Source organism: Prosopis cineraria, unplaced genomic scaffold (assembly GCF_029017545.1).
Source record: "Prosopis cineraria cultivar Desert tree isolate PC_DT_omini unplaced genomic scaffold, ASM2901754v1 PC5, whole genome shotgun sequence".
Taxonomy (NCBI): domain Eukaryota; kingdom Viridiplantae; phylum Streptophyta; class Magnoliopsida; order Fabales; family Fabaceae; genus Prosopis; species Prosopis cineraria.
In genome coordinates this window covers 35335777-35355236 of record NW_026555336.1, presented here as the reverse complement: position 1 = coordinate 35355236, position 19460 = coordinate 35335777, and the positions used below count along the sequence as shown (strand labels likewise).

Genomic DNA, 19460 nt, shown 5'->3' with positions numbered 1-19460 from the left:
AAAGAGTCATTCACAAAAAAGCCATCCCTCGAGATATTTTAATTCAAGAACTATACATACACGTATATGGACGTAACATACGGAAACCAGACAGATGAAAAAAAAGTAATGTTATTTTTACCGACAAAGATATGAGAAAAAGATGGGTAAAAAACAAGGGCTTGCTTCAACACTCTGCTATAGTATGATGGTTGAATATGAAGATGGTGCGTGCCTTGGAACTTAAGTCAGAAACGTGACCATACTTCGGAACAGAATGCACCGGAGCCCCAGGAATGTCAGCATATATATATGTAGTCGCTGCAACAAACGATTTTGATTTGTTTGTTGTTTGTTGCAGCTAGTTGAAGCTAAGCAAGGCAAACTCTGCTTTTTTTTTTTTATTATTATTATTACAAGAATGCTTATGGAACAGAGAAAGGAATAGAGAAAAAAAATGGCCACGTTTGTTCGCGTTGTTGCACTGTTGTTTTGTTTTCTTTTTCCTACAGGGATTATAAAAGTGTCGAATCTGACACAGAATATTGTAAACATCACCAGTCTCATCACGTGGCTTGGCATAATTGCCAGCTTGCTCTGCTCTGTGTTGCTATCGTCAGATTCATTTCAATGGCCTGCAATACCATCACGCATTATCACACCAATAAGTTTAACTCCCACTTCTCTCCCGCCCTTTATCGTCACGTGTAATATAATAATGACAATACAAGTATTTCATGAAAAATTATTCATATTATTCACCATTTAGCTTATTTTGTCATGTCATGATAATAGGTGTAAGGTGTGATAAAGAACAGTGTTGGTGGGCGTTGAGGTTGATTCTTCTGCAAATGAATCACCAGTGTAGTTATGGTTTCTGGAGATTTTAGGTAGTGGTTGGAGTTAAAACTAAAAGACAGAGGACAGAGGGACAGTGAAAGAGGCTCATTGGTTCATTCATTGAATACTGCTGCTGGATTTTGGACCACAAAACCATTTCTGAAAAAAGATTCAGCAGAAGCCAAAGCCAGTGCTTGATTTTAGTTTGTGAGCATTAGCTTGGTCACAGGGAAACTTTGTTTAATAAATCTAAATTTGCCATATGCTCATCTACTCATCAAAACTCGGTTTTCAAGGAAGCAGCCCACCAAACATGGTTTTGGTGGGTAGCAGACATGTTTTCATGTACGCAATAGCTTGTCCTCCTTCAAAATTTAGAAGGTACTGCCTTACATCAACCTGAGTCATTTTTTTATATTATATATAGGTGTCTTCTCATGGAAAACAAACCCGTTTGAATTTTGATTCATCAAATTATGAGAAATTAACCATTGAATGAAAAAGCAATAAAAAAAAAAAACTGTCTCAACTAGCTTCTGGCACTTCAGATATCTGATGTAGATAAGCTCGATTCTTGTCACTCTACATTGCCTTGGTCTTTTATTTTAAAAAATTCAACCGCACGTTGAGCTACACATGCCCTTATTGAATTTGGGCCCTATATATTAAGTGTGAATTATTTAAATTCTTTATACCAACATACATACATACATATATATTATAATTTTTAGATAGGCCATGAAAGCAATAAAAATTTAAAATTAAATTAAAACATGACACGTTAACTTTCCAAATTCAAACTATAGCGTCTAAATCTATTTTATTATTAGATAGCACTGTGATGAAAAAATAGCAGCAGTTGGAAAACCAGGTTGGTTTTCATTTTTTTTTAAACTGTTTTCGAATCTTGAGTATATTTGCTATGGTTTTGAATGTTTGATTATTAAATAATATTTTTAAAAACACATTCTTAGTCATACTTTTTTTTTTGGAATGAACTTACTCATACTTCAATGTATTATCAATAATGGATTTTTTTAGCTAGGAGAATTTTAACTAAGGGTTAGAAATGTGACTTGATTATTAGTAGATTTTAAAAAATATAAAATTTTAGTTCAATCCAAGGGGATTGAAGTGAAAATAATTCATAACAAGTGAAGCATAAATTATAATTTATATTGATAAATTAATAAGTGAAGTAAGAAAATTAACAACTAATAATTCTATATCTCAGATAAAATTAACAAGTGAAGTGTACTTTAGTTTTTTCACTATTAAAGTTATTTTTACTTCAATTCTCTCGAATTGAATTAAAATTTTATATTTTTTGATACCCACTAATAATTAAGTCACATCCCTTCTCCTTAAGGTGGAGAGGGTGGACCAATAGGAGTCATGGCCTCTCTAACTTTTAAATTTTTTTAGTAAAATGTAAAAGTTATATATTTTCAACTTTCATAAGTTTGCAATTATAGAAGTTATGAAATATTAGATGAAATTTTTATTTCAATTCTATACGTAATCTTTTATGTATGCATAAAGCAACTATTTTAGTAGCTTGAAGATATAGTTGTTATAAAATTTACTTATTTTCAGCAAGATAACATTATACATGCTCTTAAAGTATTTGTGTCATTTTATTTTGCTTTCATTTTATATTTAATGAAAGAAATTATGAGAATTATTATTAACAAACTCTGTTAAGTATTGCAACAAAAATTTTAAGATATATTGAATACTATGTGTTTAATATCTATCATAAAATCACTTATCTAAAAATTAAGAGGTTTAATGAAGATGTTCTTCTAGAAAAAAATTATTTTTTAAATAATCAACCTATTGAAATTTATGATATGAATAATTTTTACTCTGATATGATTCAATCTCATCATTGACATAAAAATTTTATGACAAATGAGTATTATTAATGTGTTGATATATTTATCTACTATGATTGTCAATTGAAAGAATTAAATAGTAAATTCAATAAGTAAGCAATATAATTTATTATATTGAACAAAACTTTATATTTTAATAATGTATTTAAATCATTTAATTTTATAGAGATGATAAAATTTTCATCAATTTAATAATAATTTATTTTCAAAGGAAAGTGCTAAAACATTTGTCATGGACATAATAATTAATGATTTTCATATCACAAAAAGTCAATGAGTAAAACTTAATATGTGTGTGTATATATATTGGTAAATTGAATATAAATATATACGTTAAAAAATTTATATTATGTCGGTGATATATATATATATATATATAACTTTTTTAATTGTTATATATACTTTATCATTTTGACTCCCTCTAATAAAAATTTCTAAATCTGCCCTTGCTTATCCATCCTTGCTTATTAAAAATATCACGCAGTTCAAGATTGAAGTTACTCTTTGTAATTTAATGTGATTTCTCACAACTTCAATATGTGTGTGTATTCTATATGATGATATATTAAGTCTTCCTCAGTTGTATTTATATATAGTTGGATTAAAATTTTAAAAATGAATTATTTGCTAAAAACTATCTAATACTTTGTTACAACATTTTGTGTGGAATGAATATACTTCCCCTTGCCCTACCTATTTATAAACCTCAAATTTTAGATTTTTATTTTATTTTTTTAGTACAGGGCTACGAAGAATTTATGCAAGTAAACACAACTAGGTTATATCAGAACTCAAGGTTTCTATACCTGGTGGTGGATTGCTAAAAACCATAAAATCTAGACTGTCATAGGATGCTTGGCAGGTGAGCAAATTGACATATCTATTAGTTTCTCTCCACATGTGATCGAAGACGTCCAATCTTTCATGATAAAATTCATAATCTTTTTTATCACTAGATTTTATACCTATATGATGCATGGGATATCAACTCTCGCTTAATGTTTCTTTTTATTTTAAATTATAAAATAACTTAATATAAGATTACACATATTAATAAAACACAATAATAATACTTTATAAATTTGTTTTTTCAAAAAAGAATTACAAAGTTTCGAAAAAGCCCCTACATATTTAATCACTGCATTGTAATATCATTTAAATTTTCTTTCACTTAAAAGGCAGTATTAAAAAAATTAATCTTTTAATCTTTCAACTTTTAACCCTTTTGTAATTTAGTCTTTTAATTATGATTCATTGCGACTCAATCCCTCAACTTTTGACTCATTTATAAATCAGTCCTTATTTTTTAATTTTTTTAAATTATCGTTATTAAATAAAAGAGATAAAAGAAATGCTCATATATTGTTGCTCTAAAATACTTTCATCTTGCCCTTTGATATGAAATTTAGGTTAACATGAAGAATGAGAATTAATACAAGTGGAGAAACTAAATCATAGATGAATCAAAAGTAGGGACTGAGTCATACGCAAGTCAAAGTTGAAGGAATTGAGTCGTATCGAATCATAATTGAGTGATTGAGTTAAAAGTTAAAGGATTAAAAAATTAATATTTTTTATTAAAAAATATAAGAAAAATATAACTTTGGGTCCTTACAATTCACTCGAGTTCTACTATAAGTCTCTACACTTTTTTTTTAGTATTCAAGATTCTTACCTAAAACCTAGAATACTGAAAAAAAATGTAAAGACCTATAAAAAATTCAAGTGAACTGCAGGGATCCAAATTTATGTCTTTCCAAAATATAATTAATAAAATTTTATTTTTTTTCAAATTATCTTATATTTTTGGACAATGAAATTTTTCCAAAATTGTTTTACAATTTGGGATAGAGGGAATATAAATGAACATGAGAGAAAATTTTAATGAGTTCAATTTCTAAAAAAAATACAAAGTTAATTTTTTTAATATAGATAAAATGTTAAAGTGAGAAGTGAGCAAAATTACTTTAAAATTACAAACCCACTTATCTATATAATAATTTGTTACAAAGTAGATGTGAAAAGAATTAAGGAGATATTTTAATGACTTGATTAAAAAAGATGGAAAAATAGGTAGTATTATAAAATTTTAGTAGAGAAAAAATGGTAAGAGAAAAAATGACAGGAAAATAATAAAACTTTTAACCTCATTTTTATTTTTTCGTTGACGGAACTCATTAAAATTTGAAAAAATTATCATTATTTGTCACAGAAGATATTTAATTATTAAAAGATCTCATAAAATATATAAAATATTTTTAAGTCTTAAATTCTGTATATTTATAATTTAGCAAATGGTATTTTCAACTTGTAAAAAAAAATAATTTATACTATCAAGTTGTAAATATCATTTGTCAAGTTGTAACTATATGGAATTTGATATTTAAAAGTTTTTTTTTTCACTTTTGATGAAACTTTTTGAAAATTAAATCTTTTATGTGAGATTCAAATGTAATTTGTCCTTAAAATTTTCATGGTCTCCCTTCCATTCTCCTAAAAAAAAAAAAAGAGTATGAGAATATGTTTCTTTCATATTATATGAACAAATTGATTTATTTTAAAATTTGCTACCTATGCATATTAAAAATATAAATTAAACAACTATTTTTTATTCTCATATACTCACTTCGTTAAAAAAAATAAAAATATTTTTTATCTTTATATATTTATTATTTAATAAAATATTTTATTTTAAAATAAATATAATATGATTTATTTATCATGAGTAGTTTTTTTTTAACAAAGCATTCATTACATTTGAAACACTAAAAAAACACTAAAAATACATTCAACGCTTAAAAAAAATATAAATGGAGAGAGTGTAATTTTTCATTTCATGCATATTAAAAACTTAAATCACGTATTTTATTTTATATTTTATTGTACTTATGTATTCTGTGTATTATGAGTTACCTAAAATTTAAGATTAACATAGAAAATATATGAATAAAAAAATATGTTAAAATGAAATATCTCATATACATTAAAAACTTAAATAACATATTTTATTCCAAAATTTACTACCGACACAAATTAAAAGAATATAAATAAAAATATGTTTTAATTTACACTCATGCGACGGACAAAGACATTGACTCTCCCTCTAATTAGGGGAATGTGGAGGGGAAAAGATTTTAATAAGTTTGATTTTTACAAATTAATTTTTTTAATATAGATAGGATGTAGATAGAAAGGCTAAGTAACGTATCAAAAAAATAGAAAGGGTAAGTAAATAATTAAAAATTCTGAACTTCACTTTTTTTTTTCCTGTTTAAAGAATTCAATTCATTAAAATCATCCTTCCCCATCATTTACCCCAACTAAATATATGATAAAATCAATAAAAAGTTAAATATAAAGTAAACACTGACGTGATTTTTTAGACTAAATGACAATGTTGGAACATAAAAAAAGAATTATATAAGTAATAACAAATAAATAATTACAAAATTTAAAAACATGAATAACTATATATTTTTATTCTTCACGAAAATAAATAATTATAACAATCAAAATATAAATAGCTATATCTTTTATTACCCTTTATATGTTAAAAATGTAAGCAAAGAATTATTTTATTTAAATTTATTATTATCTCAAAAAAATTATTAAATACCAATTTATACGCGTGTGTACATTACCTGTGTAATTTTTAGTCTACATATCAATTTGTTATATTTTAATGTGTTATCCTATGACATAGCTTATTCTAAAATATATTATCATATGTATACTGTGTGTATTAGAAATTATTTTAATAAACAAATTTATTATTTTTATGTATTTTAAAACATAAGAAACAATTTATTTTATTTTTTCTTAACGAAAAAATTGTTTTTTTTTTATATTATTATTTTACATATTAACATTTTTTATATGTTCTTTGTTACTATGACGTAACAGTGAGCCACCCACAACTTGTACTTCTCCTATATATAATTAAAAATAAAATAAAATAAATGTCAAAACGGTATTTTGACCGCAGTATGAAGCTGAAGACACTTCAGCGGCTTAAAATAGACTAATGTTTACATTTAATCATTTATTTTATATAAAATTTTATTTTAATCTCTTAATTTTATAAAGTATCTTTTTATTTTATATCTTAACATCATTAATTTTATTCTAACAAATTTTTATATTAAATTTTAAATATTAACAAAATATTTTTAAATATTAACATATTAATTTTAATTTTTTTAAAATAACAATAATTAATACCAAAAATTATCATTTAAACTTAATGGTGTTAGGGTTGAATGACTAAAAATATTATAATTTTATTAAAAATATTATATAAAATTAAGAGATTAAATTAAAATTTTACATAAAATTTTAGAATTAAAAATATACTTTAAACCTTGAAATAATAATAACCACCACCATGTACATAATTCTAGAACATCTCATTTTAGAATATTAAATATGATTTAATTACTGTAGCGGAACTGTTTATCTACAATAAATTGAACCATTTTAAAATAAAATAAAATAATAAAATAAATAAAATAATTTTTTTTCAATAATTAAAGAGAAAAGATATTAAAGAGGCATTGAAGAGGCGATTCGTTTTGAAAAGTGTTGCGCAAAATAATTTATTTTATTTTTAAACATAAATGTCAATTCTTCTAGACATGATCAATATTTTTTTCCTTAAAAAGATACTCTAACTATAAAGAATTTAAAATTATTATTAAATGCATTTTCCAAGGAGACATCCAACAAAGATCATATTTGAAAGTAAAAAAAAACGGTTTTTACATATCACTTAGACTTTTTTTTTTTTTTAAGTTCTTAGTTAAGATTTTCAATTTTACTGCATGCGCACATGTATATACATATCCTCCTCATTTAAAAATGTAATATATTTTTAAATAAAATTTTATTTTAATAAAGTGATTACTTACTTTAAATAAATTTTATCTTTTTATATTTTTCTATTAAACATCCTATAATAAATATAAAATTACTATCAATAAAGACACTTTAAAAAAATAATAATTATACATTAAAAAGTTAAAAATACCTTACAGTTTTTAATATCCAACTTTTTAAAAAATAGCTTATATTTTGAAATAAAAAAAGTATATATTTCTCATTTATATAAAAAATTTAAATATTTTTTAACCATATCACCCTATTATAAATTAATTAATTATTTTTAAATTAACTCTATTGTTTTATATTTATTATTATTTAATAAATATCTCACTGAAAATAAACATTAATGATATTTTATCAAGGGCGGTTTTGAAAATAAATACATCAATTATATATTGAAACACTACTTTTTGAACATCTTACTCTTCTAAAAAATTTTATATTTTTTAATGAATGGAGTATTAATATTTTTAAATTAGTAATATTTGCATCCTTGTTTATATAAAATTTTTAATTGTTAATAATAATATAGGAAAAATATAATCACTATTTTTATAATTTTATTAAATTTTATTTTTTAATTATTATAATTTTTTAAATATTTTTAATTTGTAGTTTCAATGATATAAATGACGTTTATTACTTAAATTTTTAATAATATTAAATTATAAAAAATTATAAGAATGAAAAACATTGAAAACAATTAGAAAAAAAAGAAAATATCGAAAACATTGAAAATAAATTATAGGCACTGAAAGTAAAAGTGGTAAAATATTGTGATGAATAATTGTATTTTCTCTAATAATTAAATTAGAGAAATGAAATCAAATTTAAGACATTAATGGCGGTATACGATTCTCTCTCCCGACACAGGCCCACTGGCGCGCTCTCATGCTTTTTCCCATCTTTCTTTTTGGCTTCCTTTTCTTGTCTCTTTTGCCTTTCCCCCATTCTCACCATTCACTCCGCACACATCCACAGCTTACCATCCCAACCCCGAAAAAACCATTCTGCTTTCTCTCCTTCAGCTATGAATTAGGGTTTACGTCATTGTTAAGAGCTTGCATTTCCCTGCTTCCAAGCTACGCCTCCGTGCTTCATTTCGCTATTGAATCAATGGGTAGGAATCTGTCTGTCTTGGGTCTTACGGTTCTGGTTCTATGTGCCGGCCTCTCATCCGCGGCTTCTACTACTTCCCCTGCGAGTAAGTCTGTCACCTGTGTTGTAGGCTTCTTACATTTCACTAACTCTTGCTTTTGAGCTCGAACTTTGGTTAACTTCGGCTTTGCATTTCTGTTTTCTTCAGAGATTGTTACTGGGTTTCTCTCAAATGCTGTGCCTGCTAAGTCTGTCACCTGTGTTGTGGCTTCTTACATTTCACTAACTCTTGCTTTTGAGCTCGAACTTTGGTTAACTTCGGCTTTGCATTTCTGCTTCAGAGATTGTTACTGGGTTTCTCTCAAATGCTGTCCTGCTTTCACGAAATGGTTGTCTCAAAGCTACCGGTGATTGTTGATAGTAACTGAAATGCCGATTTGATTGTTAATTCTCTGGGCAGCGGTTTCTGGTCGGCCGATGATGAAGTTCGAGGGTGGATACACTGTCGAGACCGTGTTTGATGGAAGCAAGCTTGGAATCGAGCCTTATGCTGTTGAGCTGCTACCCAATGGAGAGCTTCTGATTCTAGATTCAGCTAATAGCAACATTTACAGGATTTCCTCTTCACTCTCCTTGTGTAAGTGTGTCGAGTGTGATCGCTTATCATTCTTGACTAAAATTGCCCAAGTTCACTAATTTTTTTGGTCAATGTTACTGATTCTGTCAGCGATAAAACCAAACGACCTCTTTTCCCTAATTAGAGAGCCATGACGTTTAGTTTCAAGAGTTTGCGCATATCTAGCTTCTCCTCCGTCTGATTCCTTCCTTACATTGTACTCCGTTGATTATTGTCTACATAGAACTAAACTTACTCTGAATTTGGAACTTATCAGTCTCTGAACTTGTTCTTTCAGCCAGGAAAATCCTGGCCAAGTTGTATTTCTTCTTTATTGGAGGTCACCACAGCACTACTCTCGCATTTCCTGCAAATGTGTAATTTTTCTACTCAGGCTGCAATCTTTTATTTGTAACTCTGAGACTGCTATATACAAGTGCCAACTAATTACTTGATAAAGTTACCTGATTAAAATCTACCATAAGCTGATTCCTACTGATTAAAATCTGATTCCTACATGCTTCGTTCAATCAGTTTAGGCATCTAAATTCTGCAACTTTTCTGATCATATTGCATCATTGTTTCATTGATCAACAGAAAAGCCAATGTGGTGACTGCCTCTTCCCCTCCTCCCACTTGGAAAGAAAACCTACAATTAAAAGGACAATGTGCATCTAATATTGTATCATTTACATTTCTTTGTTCCTACGTATCAAATATGACCTTATGTATCTAATTCATGCTTATGAGCTTTATGATGACATAACATATAATTGTGTAATTCTATGGGACTTGGCTTATTGGTAAATTACTCTGGCACGTGAACTGATTATTAGTGTAGATTTTCTTTGCTTCGAGTATATCATGCTCATATCAATTCTGCAGATAGTAGACCGAGGCTGGTAGCAGGATCTGCTGAAGGATACTCTGGACATGTTGATGGGAAGGTCAGGGAGGCAAGGATGAACCACCCAAAGGGAATAACAGTTGATGATCGAGGAAATATCTATGTTGCGGACACTATGAATATGGCAATTAGGAAAATCAGCGATTCAGGTAGACATTTGGTCAATACTTGGAATAATGTTTTGATCCCTTCCCCTTGTTGGGTCTCTTTTTGAGTATGGCAATGCATGAGATGCCTGTGAGGCCCCTTCAATTTGAAGATGGCCACCGATAACAATGAACTGAGTTTCCTTTTCTAGAAATTTTAGATGACATACTAACATGCTTTGTGTGTATGCATCCTCTCATCAGGCTTTTTAGTTGTATATACGTTTTTGAGCATGACAATGCATGATTAAAATTGTATGTACTTTTTGAGAGTTGAGTCAGGTACGAACTTTCTATTAAGATCTTTATCTGCAGGGGTAACAACAATTGCTGGAGGGAAATGGAGCCGTGGAGGAGGCCATGTTGATGGGCCAAGTGAAGAAGCTAAGTTTTCCAATGACTTTGATGTGGTTTATGTTGGAAGCAGTTGTTCTCTGCTTGTCATAGACAGAGGAAACCAAGCCATCAGGGAGATTCAGCTCCATTTTGATGATTGTGCTTATCAATATGGAAGTGGATTTCCACTAGGTAAACTAAATCAGCCCACGTTCTATCTCTGAGAAATTCTAGTTCTGGTAACAAGAAATTAAAATCGGTTGCTTTCAATATTATAGGGATTGCCATGCTTGTTGGGGCTGGCTTCTTTGGCTATATGTTGGCATTGCTGCAGCGCAGGCTTGGTACAATTGTAGCATCCCAGGATGTGAGTTCTTTAGCTCTTGAATCTCACTTTTGGTGCCTTACAATTCTTCATGTGAATAACCTAATGGATGCTAAATGAGTGTAATTCTTCATGGTAATACTAAATTAACTAAATTAAAATTAAATGAATTAGATGTCCAGAAAGTGGGATGAGGCTTGTGGGTGAAATGTTTTAAGATATGCTGTTTCAATAAAATGAGTTTGTTATTTCAATCGGAAATCTTGTTATATCTTTAAGGTGATCATTTCTTAACTGTGCGATACCTTTCACAATGAGGTAACCATATAGCATCACAGTGCTGCAGATGTACAGTGAAGATCTAGACCACCTTCAATATTCAGAAACTTCATAATCAAATCTTCCTTGAATATTTTCTTAAAGACAAAACACGTCTACCATTAATGATTTCATGTTTTTGCTCTTGTAGGATCGAAGTCCAACAATGTCCGGAATTTCTCCAAGTCCATACAAGAAGCCATTGAAATCTGTCAGGCCTCCTTTAATCCCATCTGAAAATGAAACCGAGAAGCAAGAAGAAGGTTTCTTTGGATCTCTGGGGAAGCTTCTTGCCAATGCTGGGGCATCAATGGTGGAGATCATGGGAGGATTATTTCCTGGTTTTAGAAGAAAACCAGCGACGTACCAATTTCAGGGTCAACCAGTGCTCCATCACCCCAGAAGCACCCAAATGCTTGGCCTGTGCAGGAAAGTTTCGTGATTCCAGATGAAGACGAGCCACCTTCCATTGACACCAGAGCCCCAACCCCTCGAAAAACCTATCCTTTCATGTCCAAGGATGCTGAAAAAATGCAACAACTTCGGCAAAGCCGAGCTTTCTTTAGCGGATGGGATGGAGATATTCAGCAGCAGCAGCAGCAGCACCATCAACAGCACCAGCAGCAACAGAAACATCATCATCGCCATGAGTACCGGTCATCAATCCCTCATACCTACTATGAGCAAGCAATGAGACAACAAACGAGATTGTATTTGGGGCTGTGCAGGAGCAAAATGGGAAGAAGGAATCCGTGGTAATTAAGCCTGTGAATTATGGCGAATCATTGTATGATCATCACAACATTCGATCCAGAATTAACTACACGGGATATGCCCCCAGGTATTAAGTATATATACACTAGGAAGTTTAAGAGCATTGTAAGACTGAGTTCCAGCTTGATTGAATAGGAGGAGGAGGTAAGAGGAGGATATAAAGTACAGTTAGTGTAACGGGAGGTTAGTAAGGAGAGCTCATCCTCGTACTGTGAATTGTTTACTCGCAGTTTTGCCAAATAGTTGGGTCAATCAAGGGGTGTGGACAACCTGGCAATCTCTGAGGGTGGGATCAGGAAATTTTGGAATCCTTTTTCTTCTGTGATGATGTTGTCAAGTTCATAAATCTATGAAACAGAGATTATATTAGAGTTACTTTTATTGTTTGATTTTTATGAACTTTTAAATAATTATTGGTGAGTGAAGATTACAATCCGCTGCACATTATTATGATGAGGACTGGCTCGGGGAAGTTGTGGGAAGATATGATTGATTATGGATTGTAGTGCTAACGTGTCATCCGACCCCGACCTGGGTGTATCAGCCCTAAATTTCCACCCCACTCACCTGCAAGTGGCTACAATTTTCTAAAGAAAATCTATTCCGATGTGACTTGTTTGGACTTTGGACCCGTTCATTTATATCTATTGTTTTTTTCCCATGTATGTAATGATATGATTATGACTATATGTGCTTCTTTTATGGCTGGGTTCCACAATAATTCTTTTTAATTTGTCACCAAAGTAATTTAATTTCTTGCTACTTATTTCTATCAATTTCAAAATTTAAAAAATTTAAAAAAATTTTATTAATTAGCATGTGAATTTTACTATTCATAAATAATAGTAAATAGTATGACCTATAAATTGTTACATATACATATGTAGTTATCATTATCATTACAAATATATGTATATATATATTCTTTGACAAAAAAAAAATATATATATATATATATATATTCATTAAAAGCAAGACTTTTTTTTTAATGCACTCTAGTTTTTTACATTTTAAATTTAAATAAAATAAATCTGTAGAGTTGAGGGGAAATGACGTGATGGAAAATCTAAATAATAAATGAACAGAAAATTAAATTAAAAACAAGCGTTAATGTTTGAAACTTTTAGTGTTCAATAAGAAGATAGAAATTCTTATAAATAAAAAGTAAAGCTAAATAGGAAAACCTAATTAAAAATTGAGATAATGCAAATTTTAATCCCTTTTGCTTGCATGAATTATTAATTTAATCTTCCAAGTTTAATATTTATCAATTTAATCCTTAAAGGTTTTCTCAGTTACTGTGTTAATCCTTTAAATTTTTAAAATGCTAATTAAAGGAAGCTGATGTATAAATTATATTACTGATATGGAATTTACACATGGATAAATGAAATCATATCATTTTTTTTTAGTTCTTATTTTCTAATTTCAATTTTCCTTGGGTATTTTAAAAAAGGGCAACACATGATAACAACTATCAGTGAAGCAGTTCACGAAGCAGTGGCAACGACAGCAAACAGCGGTGAAACGCGATCACTAAGCAGTGGCAACGGTGTTTGACGACGACGACAAAGTTGCAATAAGACTATAACGACAACACAGGGGGGTGAACTACGGACTCTAACAACGACGCAGATTGTGACGGTGTGAGACGGCAGCGTTTCTCTCTAAATATACAGTGTTAGCGTTGATGGTTCAGCTTGGATTGTTATATTTGCATAGTTCTTAATTGACCATAGAGCTCCTCTTAATTATATAATTAAGATCAGTGGGATCTAGTTTGGTCCCTTGAGCAGCTCCTTGGGAACAATTAGAAACGGTACTTGGCATAGGCATATAGGCTCAAGGCAGGAGGTATAGCAACAAATGATGTCAAGCCACTCGTGGATGGGGATGATGAGGATAGGCAAGGACATGATGATAATGGAATCTCGCTTCACGGGAACGGATACTTCCATCTCTTAAATATGATGCGCAATCAAGGGCATGCATGGCACGGCTGTTTCAAGCAACTGTGAAGCAAGCACTTCTCAGTACTCCTGAACGCCTTGAATAGTTGTTGGCAAGGACGACAAAGTTTAACTGAAGAAGGATCAAAGGCTAAGTAAGTGATTACTCTTCAGGCGATGGCGACAGCAAAGAGACGTCGGCCCCTTTAGCAGAGGGGACGCTGCGTTTTGGGTTGCATAATTTAATTTCTTCTCACTCACTCCGTTTTTATTTACAGTAGAAACCATTACTTTTAGTTTTTTTTTTAAATAAGTAAAACTACATTTTTTAATAAATATTTATTACAAACTTCCTAAATTACTTATAGTTTGTTTTTTTAATGAAGGCTTGATTAATATAATTAATAAATATAGTCAAATTTTTTTATTTTTAAACACAATTGATATAATTAATCAATTTTTTTAAATTACGTTATACATTTTTTTTATAAATAGAAATAGAGGGAGTATATTTTGTTTTTTTTTTTGTTGGGCCTTATCCATGTCATCAGTTCTATGTTTTTTATTTTTTTTATTTTAATCTATGTGGCTGCCACATCATAATTCTGTTAGCCATCTCATCATTATTTCAATTTAAAAGTTGATGATTGCTTAGATATTTTATAAAATATAAAGGACTGAATTAAATATTAAACATGAAGGATTAAATGGATAACTCATGCAAAACATTAGAGGCTAAAATTTGCATTATCCCAAAAATTTAATAAATCTATCAAAATCAATTTTTTTTTAGATATTTCTGTAACTTCATTTAATTAGCTGATGAGAATTTCACAAATTTAGAATCTAAAAATGGAATACCCTATTCAATTATTCACGACTTGGAAGAGTGCAATTTGTTAGAATTATTTTATTATATATAAAAATTAAAATAGTTAGAAATTACCGTTTCTAATGATGATTAAAATACAAAACCTTAACCTACCAGTGCAATAAGTTCCGTGAATTACACAATTGACCAAAAGGTCTTGCTCGATAATTGCATTGAGCATTTTTCTTGAATTTCTCGCTTTCTTCATTGAATTCAATCATATGTTCAGTCCTCCTCATTGATGCCTCTCTCAGCCTTCTTTTCATATATCCTAAGCATTTTAAACAATTTTATACCGAGTTCTTTTCATTAGACATCATCCCAACTCTGCATCAAATTACTATAATACCATCGAATTAGTTTAAAAAGTATTCTTAAATCAAAGCTTAACTTATAGACTCATTCAACACGAGACTAAATTCAAGAGAAGTGAAAGCATCCAACTGGCAGAATTCTGAGCTAAAGGTCCGAGGCAGCAAGTTAATGCAAACAAGTTACATAATACAAGACTAGAGTTGACTTAAAAACAACCTTCATTTCCTCTTCACCAAACCATAGTTACACACAGACGATCCTTGCAGCAAAACTCTATCTTTTGGTGTCTCTGCAAAGCCCACGTCATCATCCATTTTAAGGTTATCAGCTCCAGCACAGTCTGCGCTAACCAAGTCTCTCAATTGATCTTCATACTTGCTTGGCTCTGTTACCTCACAACTGCAGGAATCTAAATCTATCAGAGGCCGGTGTTCATTGCAAGGTCTAGGAGAAGCTACTCTGTTTATTCTAAACATAAGAAACAGATGAGAGACACTCAAACTCCAAAGTTTCTTCAAGAAGCTGACTAATGAAGAGATAATGCTGCTAACACTCGCGCTTTTTACGGCGAAGCAGTGTATCACTACTATCTTCCCCAGATTGATTAGGCAGCGCTTCCATGTCGCGGTGTTCAAGATGGCCCTGGAGCCTTTCTGTCTACAAAGTTCAGTTAGATAAGGAGTCAGCTATCCTCCTTCATCAAGTCAAAACTTGTGAGGTTTTTGGGAAAACATGGCCTTCAGAGATATGTTGGTCATAAAATCAATCATGAAGATGAATATAAGCAAGGTGAAAGCAGGTCCCACTTAAGAAATTATATTTCATTTATATGATTCAGTTGATTTGTCTATCTCTAGTTGGTTCGTGCTGAGAGAGATTTTTTTCTGAAAATTTTGGACTTACGCGAGAATTGATACAAGGGCGGACTGCAACAAAATATATTACACCCAGGAATAGGAGTCCAAATCCCAGACCCAGAGCCCAAGCAGGAACAGCACCAAGCCCTGGGAAAAAGAAATAATTTCAAGCATAAATTCAAATTAAATTATAGTACACCTAGAGTTAGGGCCAGTTTGTTTAAAATCAAAGAAAAAGTAACTTTCGTCAAGTTTAACACTTGAGTTGTTAGAAGAATATTAAGCTAATCATGAAGGTTTTCTGGAAAAAAATCTATTTTTAGCTTCTTCTTCTTCTTTTTTTTTTAACAAGCTATTCCAAATAGGTTAACAAAATAAGCTTTTTTCAACACATGCCTCGTGTTCAGCTTAAATTCTCCCAGCAACTTTCTCATGTTTATCCCAACTAAAATCACTTTTTTTACTCTTAAACAAACTGGCCCTTAGACAGATGAAAGGTAAGTAAATGTTTCAGCTAGACATAGTCATATAAAACTATTAACATGCCCTCTAGAAGGGAAAGAAGGGGATGAATTGTTTTAAATTAGTCATCCACAATAGAGGAAATATCTGCAGAAGCTCATAATGTTTATTTTCTTTTTAGATAAACACTTCAGAAAAGATAATCAGTGCAGGTTTGAAGTTTAAAGTAACGAAGGAAGCATGGAGTACGGACAGAGTAATACCATCCACTTGCTTGGAAATGTCAAAAGTAAGGGAAAATGACATGTAAGGACCCAAACTCTGCAACATTGACATAAAAGGACTTCAAGATTTGAAATTTCTTTGAAAGATCAGATGACCTAAATTTTACCTTGCAAGGATGGAAAAAAAAGAAAAAATCTCTAATAACTAGTGGAGGAGTGAATGGTTATGTTAGAAGAATAAGGAGTAACTTCAAGAAGCAGGAATAATGACTTCAAAAATATACAAGTGTAAATGACTCAAGTAGTAGTAACGAACACAAAACACTGATAACTTCAAGAAACATAAGTATCTGTTGTATGGAAAACGAGCAGTGGCTTGATAAGTATGAGAAGTAACACTTGGAAGGATGAAAAATAATGTCTACTTCCCAAAGGTAGAAGATGTATTTCCGTCCTTACAAGGGTAAATTTAGTTCCTTTGCTCCTGAAAATTTTCGTTTTTTAGATCCTTCAAGGCTTCAATCTCAATTTTACTAAGTTAGAATCCTTAGACCTCATTTTCTCCAGAAATAATGGACAGCAACATTAACCGCAACATAATCTTAAGTACAGACATGTATCACACTGCCTAAGAGGTTGTAAATGTTTCAGGCTAAGGGTAATTTTGGTTTTATACAAAACATGGTACAAGGTTCAGAGGTCGCTTGTTGTTACACAAAATACAGGAAGAAATGCTGATTTACTGAGTACTCAATACTTATGAGTTTCAAAAAAAGGAACTTTAGAAAATGTGGTAAGTAGAGGTAATCCAGATCTTTAAGATTAAAAAAAAAATGATAATAACAATAACCGAGAGGGTACCTTTAAGGATTGATAGAGAGGAAAAATAGATGAGTATAATGATGAGAGATGCAATGACATTTTTTTTTTTTTTGTATCACTATTTCTCCAAATGCACGAATACATGAATAGAGAAAATCCAATTTGAAATAGAGGGGAATGAAAACGTGAAAAGTAGAGGACTGTATCACACCCTAGGAGAAACTTATAAGCTCCAAACTTCAAAGTCTCACCTGATTGAGGAGGGGTGCAGTCTCCCTTCTTCAAATTAATCTGGCGAACTAACTGATTGCCATGATCAGAAACCAGTAAAAGGCATCCGCTAGGAACAAATGCTAGCTCAAAATCATTTGAAAATGTTGCATTTTGTGCTGGCCCATCCTCTTTACCTTCCTTATGTGAAATACCCCCCGCAATTGTGGTTACACCTAGTAAGGATCCAAAAAACATTGAAAGAATGCCATAAACTGCTGATAACACACGCATCAGAAGTCTATCTTAGATTCAGTGATCCAGACAAGCATTTTACCAGTTTATGCAAAGTTAAAATCACAGCTCACGAAGATGCTTCCAATTCCCTGAATCCCAGCCCTTTTTATTCATGCCAGAGATTATGCAAGTGCAGTTAAACACATGATCACTTTCATCACATTCTTTCTATCCCATTTAATCATATCTCTTTAAAGATATAGTTGCTATTTTCAAGCAAGCATGTAATCTAAATCTACTGTCCTCCCCATTTTCATTTGCCGTTACTGTGTACATATAACGTATGGATGAAAAAACAAATAATACAAGTAATGAAAGGGAAAAAAGAAACTTCAAACAGAAGATAGGATCATCAAGTAACAAAAGCTTATATTGATTGACGTGAATTCACGCATTAGGATACCAGAGCGGCTAATTTTTCTGATAGCGTGGTTGGACCTATCAGCAACATACACGTTCCCATTTAAATCAGCAGCGAAGCTATTGGGTTTCCTAAATTGAGCAGAACCTACATCACCGTCCGAAAATCCCTGTCCAGAGCCAGAAAACCTTTTGACAACACTATCTGCAAGAACCCAACGAAAAAGTGTCATGCAGAAAGAAAAAAGGATAAAACTTTACACCCTCAGACAGAAAAGAAAGATGGTACCTTGAGATATGGGAAACTGTACGGTATAGAAAGCACTGTTGAAAGTATCTAGGATAAGAAGATCGGACGAGCCGGGAAGCTGAAGCACCGCATGAGGGTTGACTTGGAGCTTGTTACCGTCGAAGACGGTGGTCACCGTATAGCCATCTTCAAGGACGATCTTCCCCGAAACTGATCAATGGGGTTTTTGAAGAAGAATTAGATAGAAGTTTGAAAAACAGATAATCAAACTTCAAACGAAAGGAATGAACCGCAGGTGATGATAATTTTGGTGTTGTTACCGTGAAGCGAGACGATGCAGAAAAGAAGACACGGAGGAAACGTTAGAAATGTGGAGGAAGCCATGGAAAGCAGTGAATGTCCCTTCCTTCCCAGTGTAAGCAACTCTGGCCATAAAGCAGCGAACTTTACGTATTAAATTAAATGTTATGATTAATTTATTAATTATTAATATTTTCTCTGTCATATCTCCCACAAACTTTAATGACTCGTACTGATCCAGAAAATTAGTTAAAATTATTTACTCTCATTAAATATATCTATTTTCAGGCCAAGAAAAATATATATTAACTATTTCTAAAAAAAAAAATCTTTCTCATTCATGTTTATTAAATTAGTGCGGTGCTATCTCTCTCCGTGTAACTAAGAATATCCAGGAAAAATAAGTAATTATTATGATTACTATT

At 30.9% G+C, this 19460-nt stretch overlaps 2 protein-coding genes and 1 pseudogene across 2 annotated transcripts; 2 read left to right on the top strand and 1 right to left on the bottom strand.

Moving 5' to 3' along the window:
* Positions 1-8484: 8484 nt before the first annotated feature.
* LOC129310863 (uncharacterized) lies at positions 8485-9107 on the top strand. Its single transcript, XM_054952769.1, has 2 exons — positions 8485-8802; positions 8905-9107. The coding sequence occupies exons 1-2, from the start codon at positions 8490-8492 to the stop codon at positions 9105-9107; spliced, it is 516 nt and encodes a 171-aa protein (XP_054808744.1). The 5' UTR covers positions 8485-8489.
* Positions 9108-9135: 28 nt separating this feature from the next.
* On the top strand, positions 9136-12568 carry LOC129310406 (uncharacterized; annotated as a pseudogene).
* A 2726-nt stretch (positions 12569-15294) lies between these two features.
* LOC129310476 (uncharacterized) lies at positions 15295-19179 on the bottom strand. Its single transcript, XM_054952325.1, has 6 exons — positions 19056-19179; positions 18775-18945; positions 18529-18690; positions 17870-18064; positions 16157-16257; positions 15295-15906 (listed from the first exon to the last, which is right to left on the bottom strand). The coding sequence occupies exons 1-6, from the start codon at positions 19117-19119 to the stop codon at positions 15472-15474; spliced, it is 1128 nt and encodes a 375-aa protein (XP_054808300.1). The 5' UTR covers positions 19120-19179; the 3' UTR covers positions 15295-15471.
* Between the last annotated feature and the right edge of the window lie 281 nt (positions 19180-19460).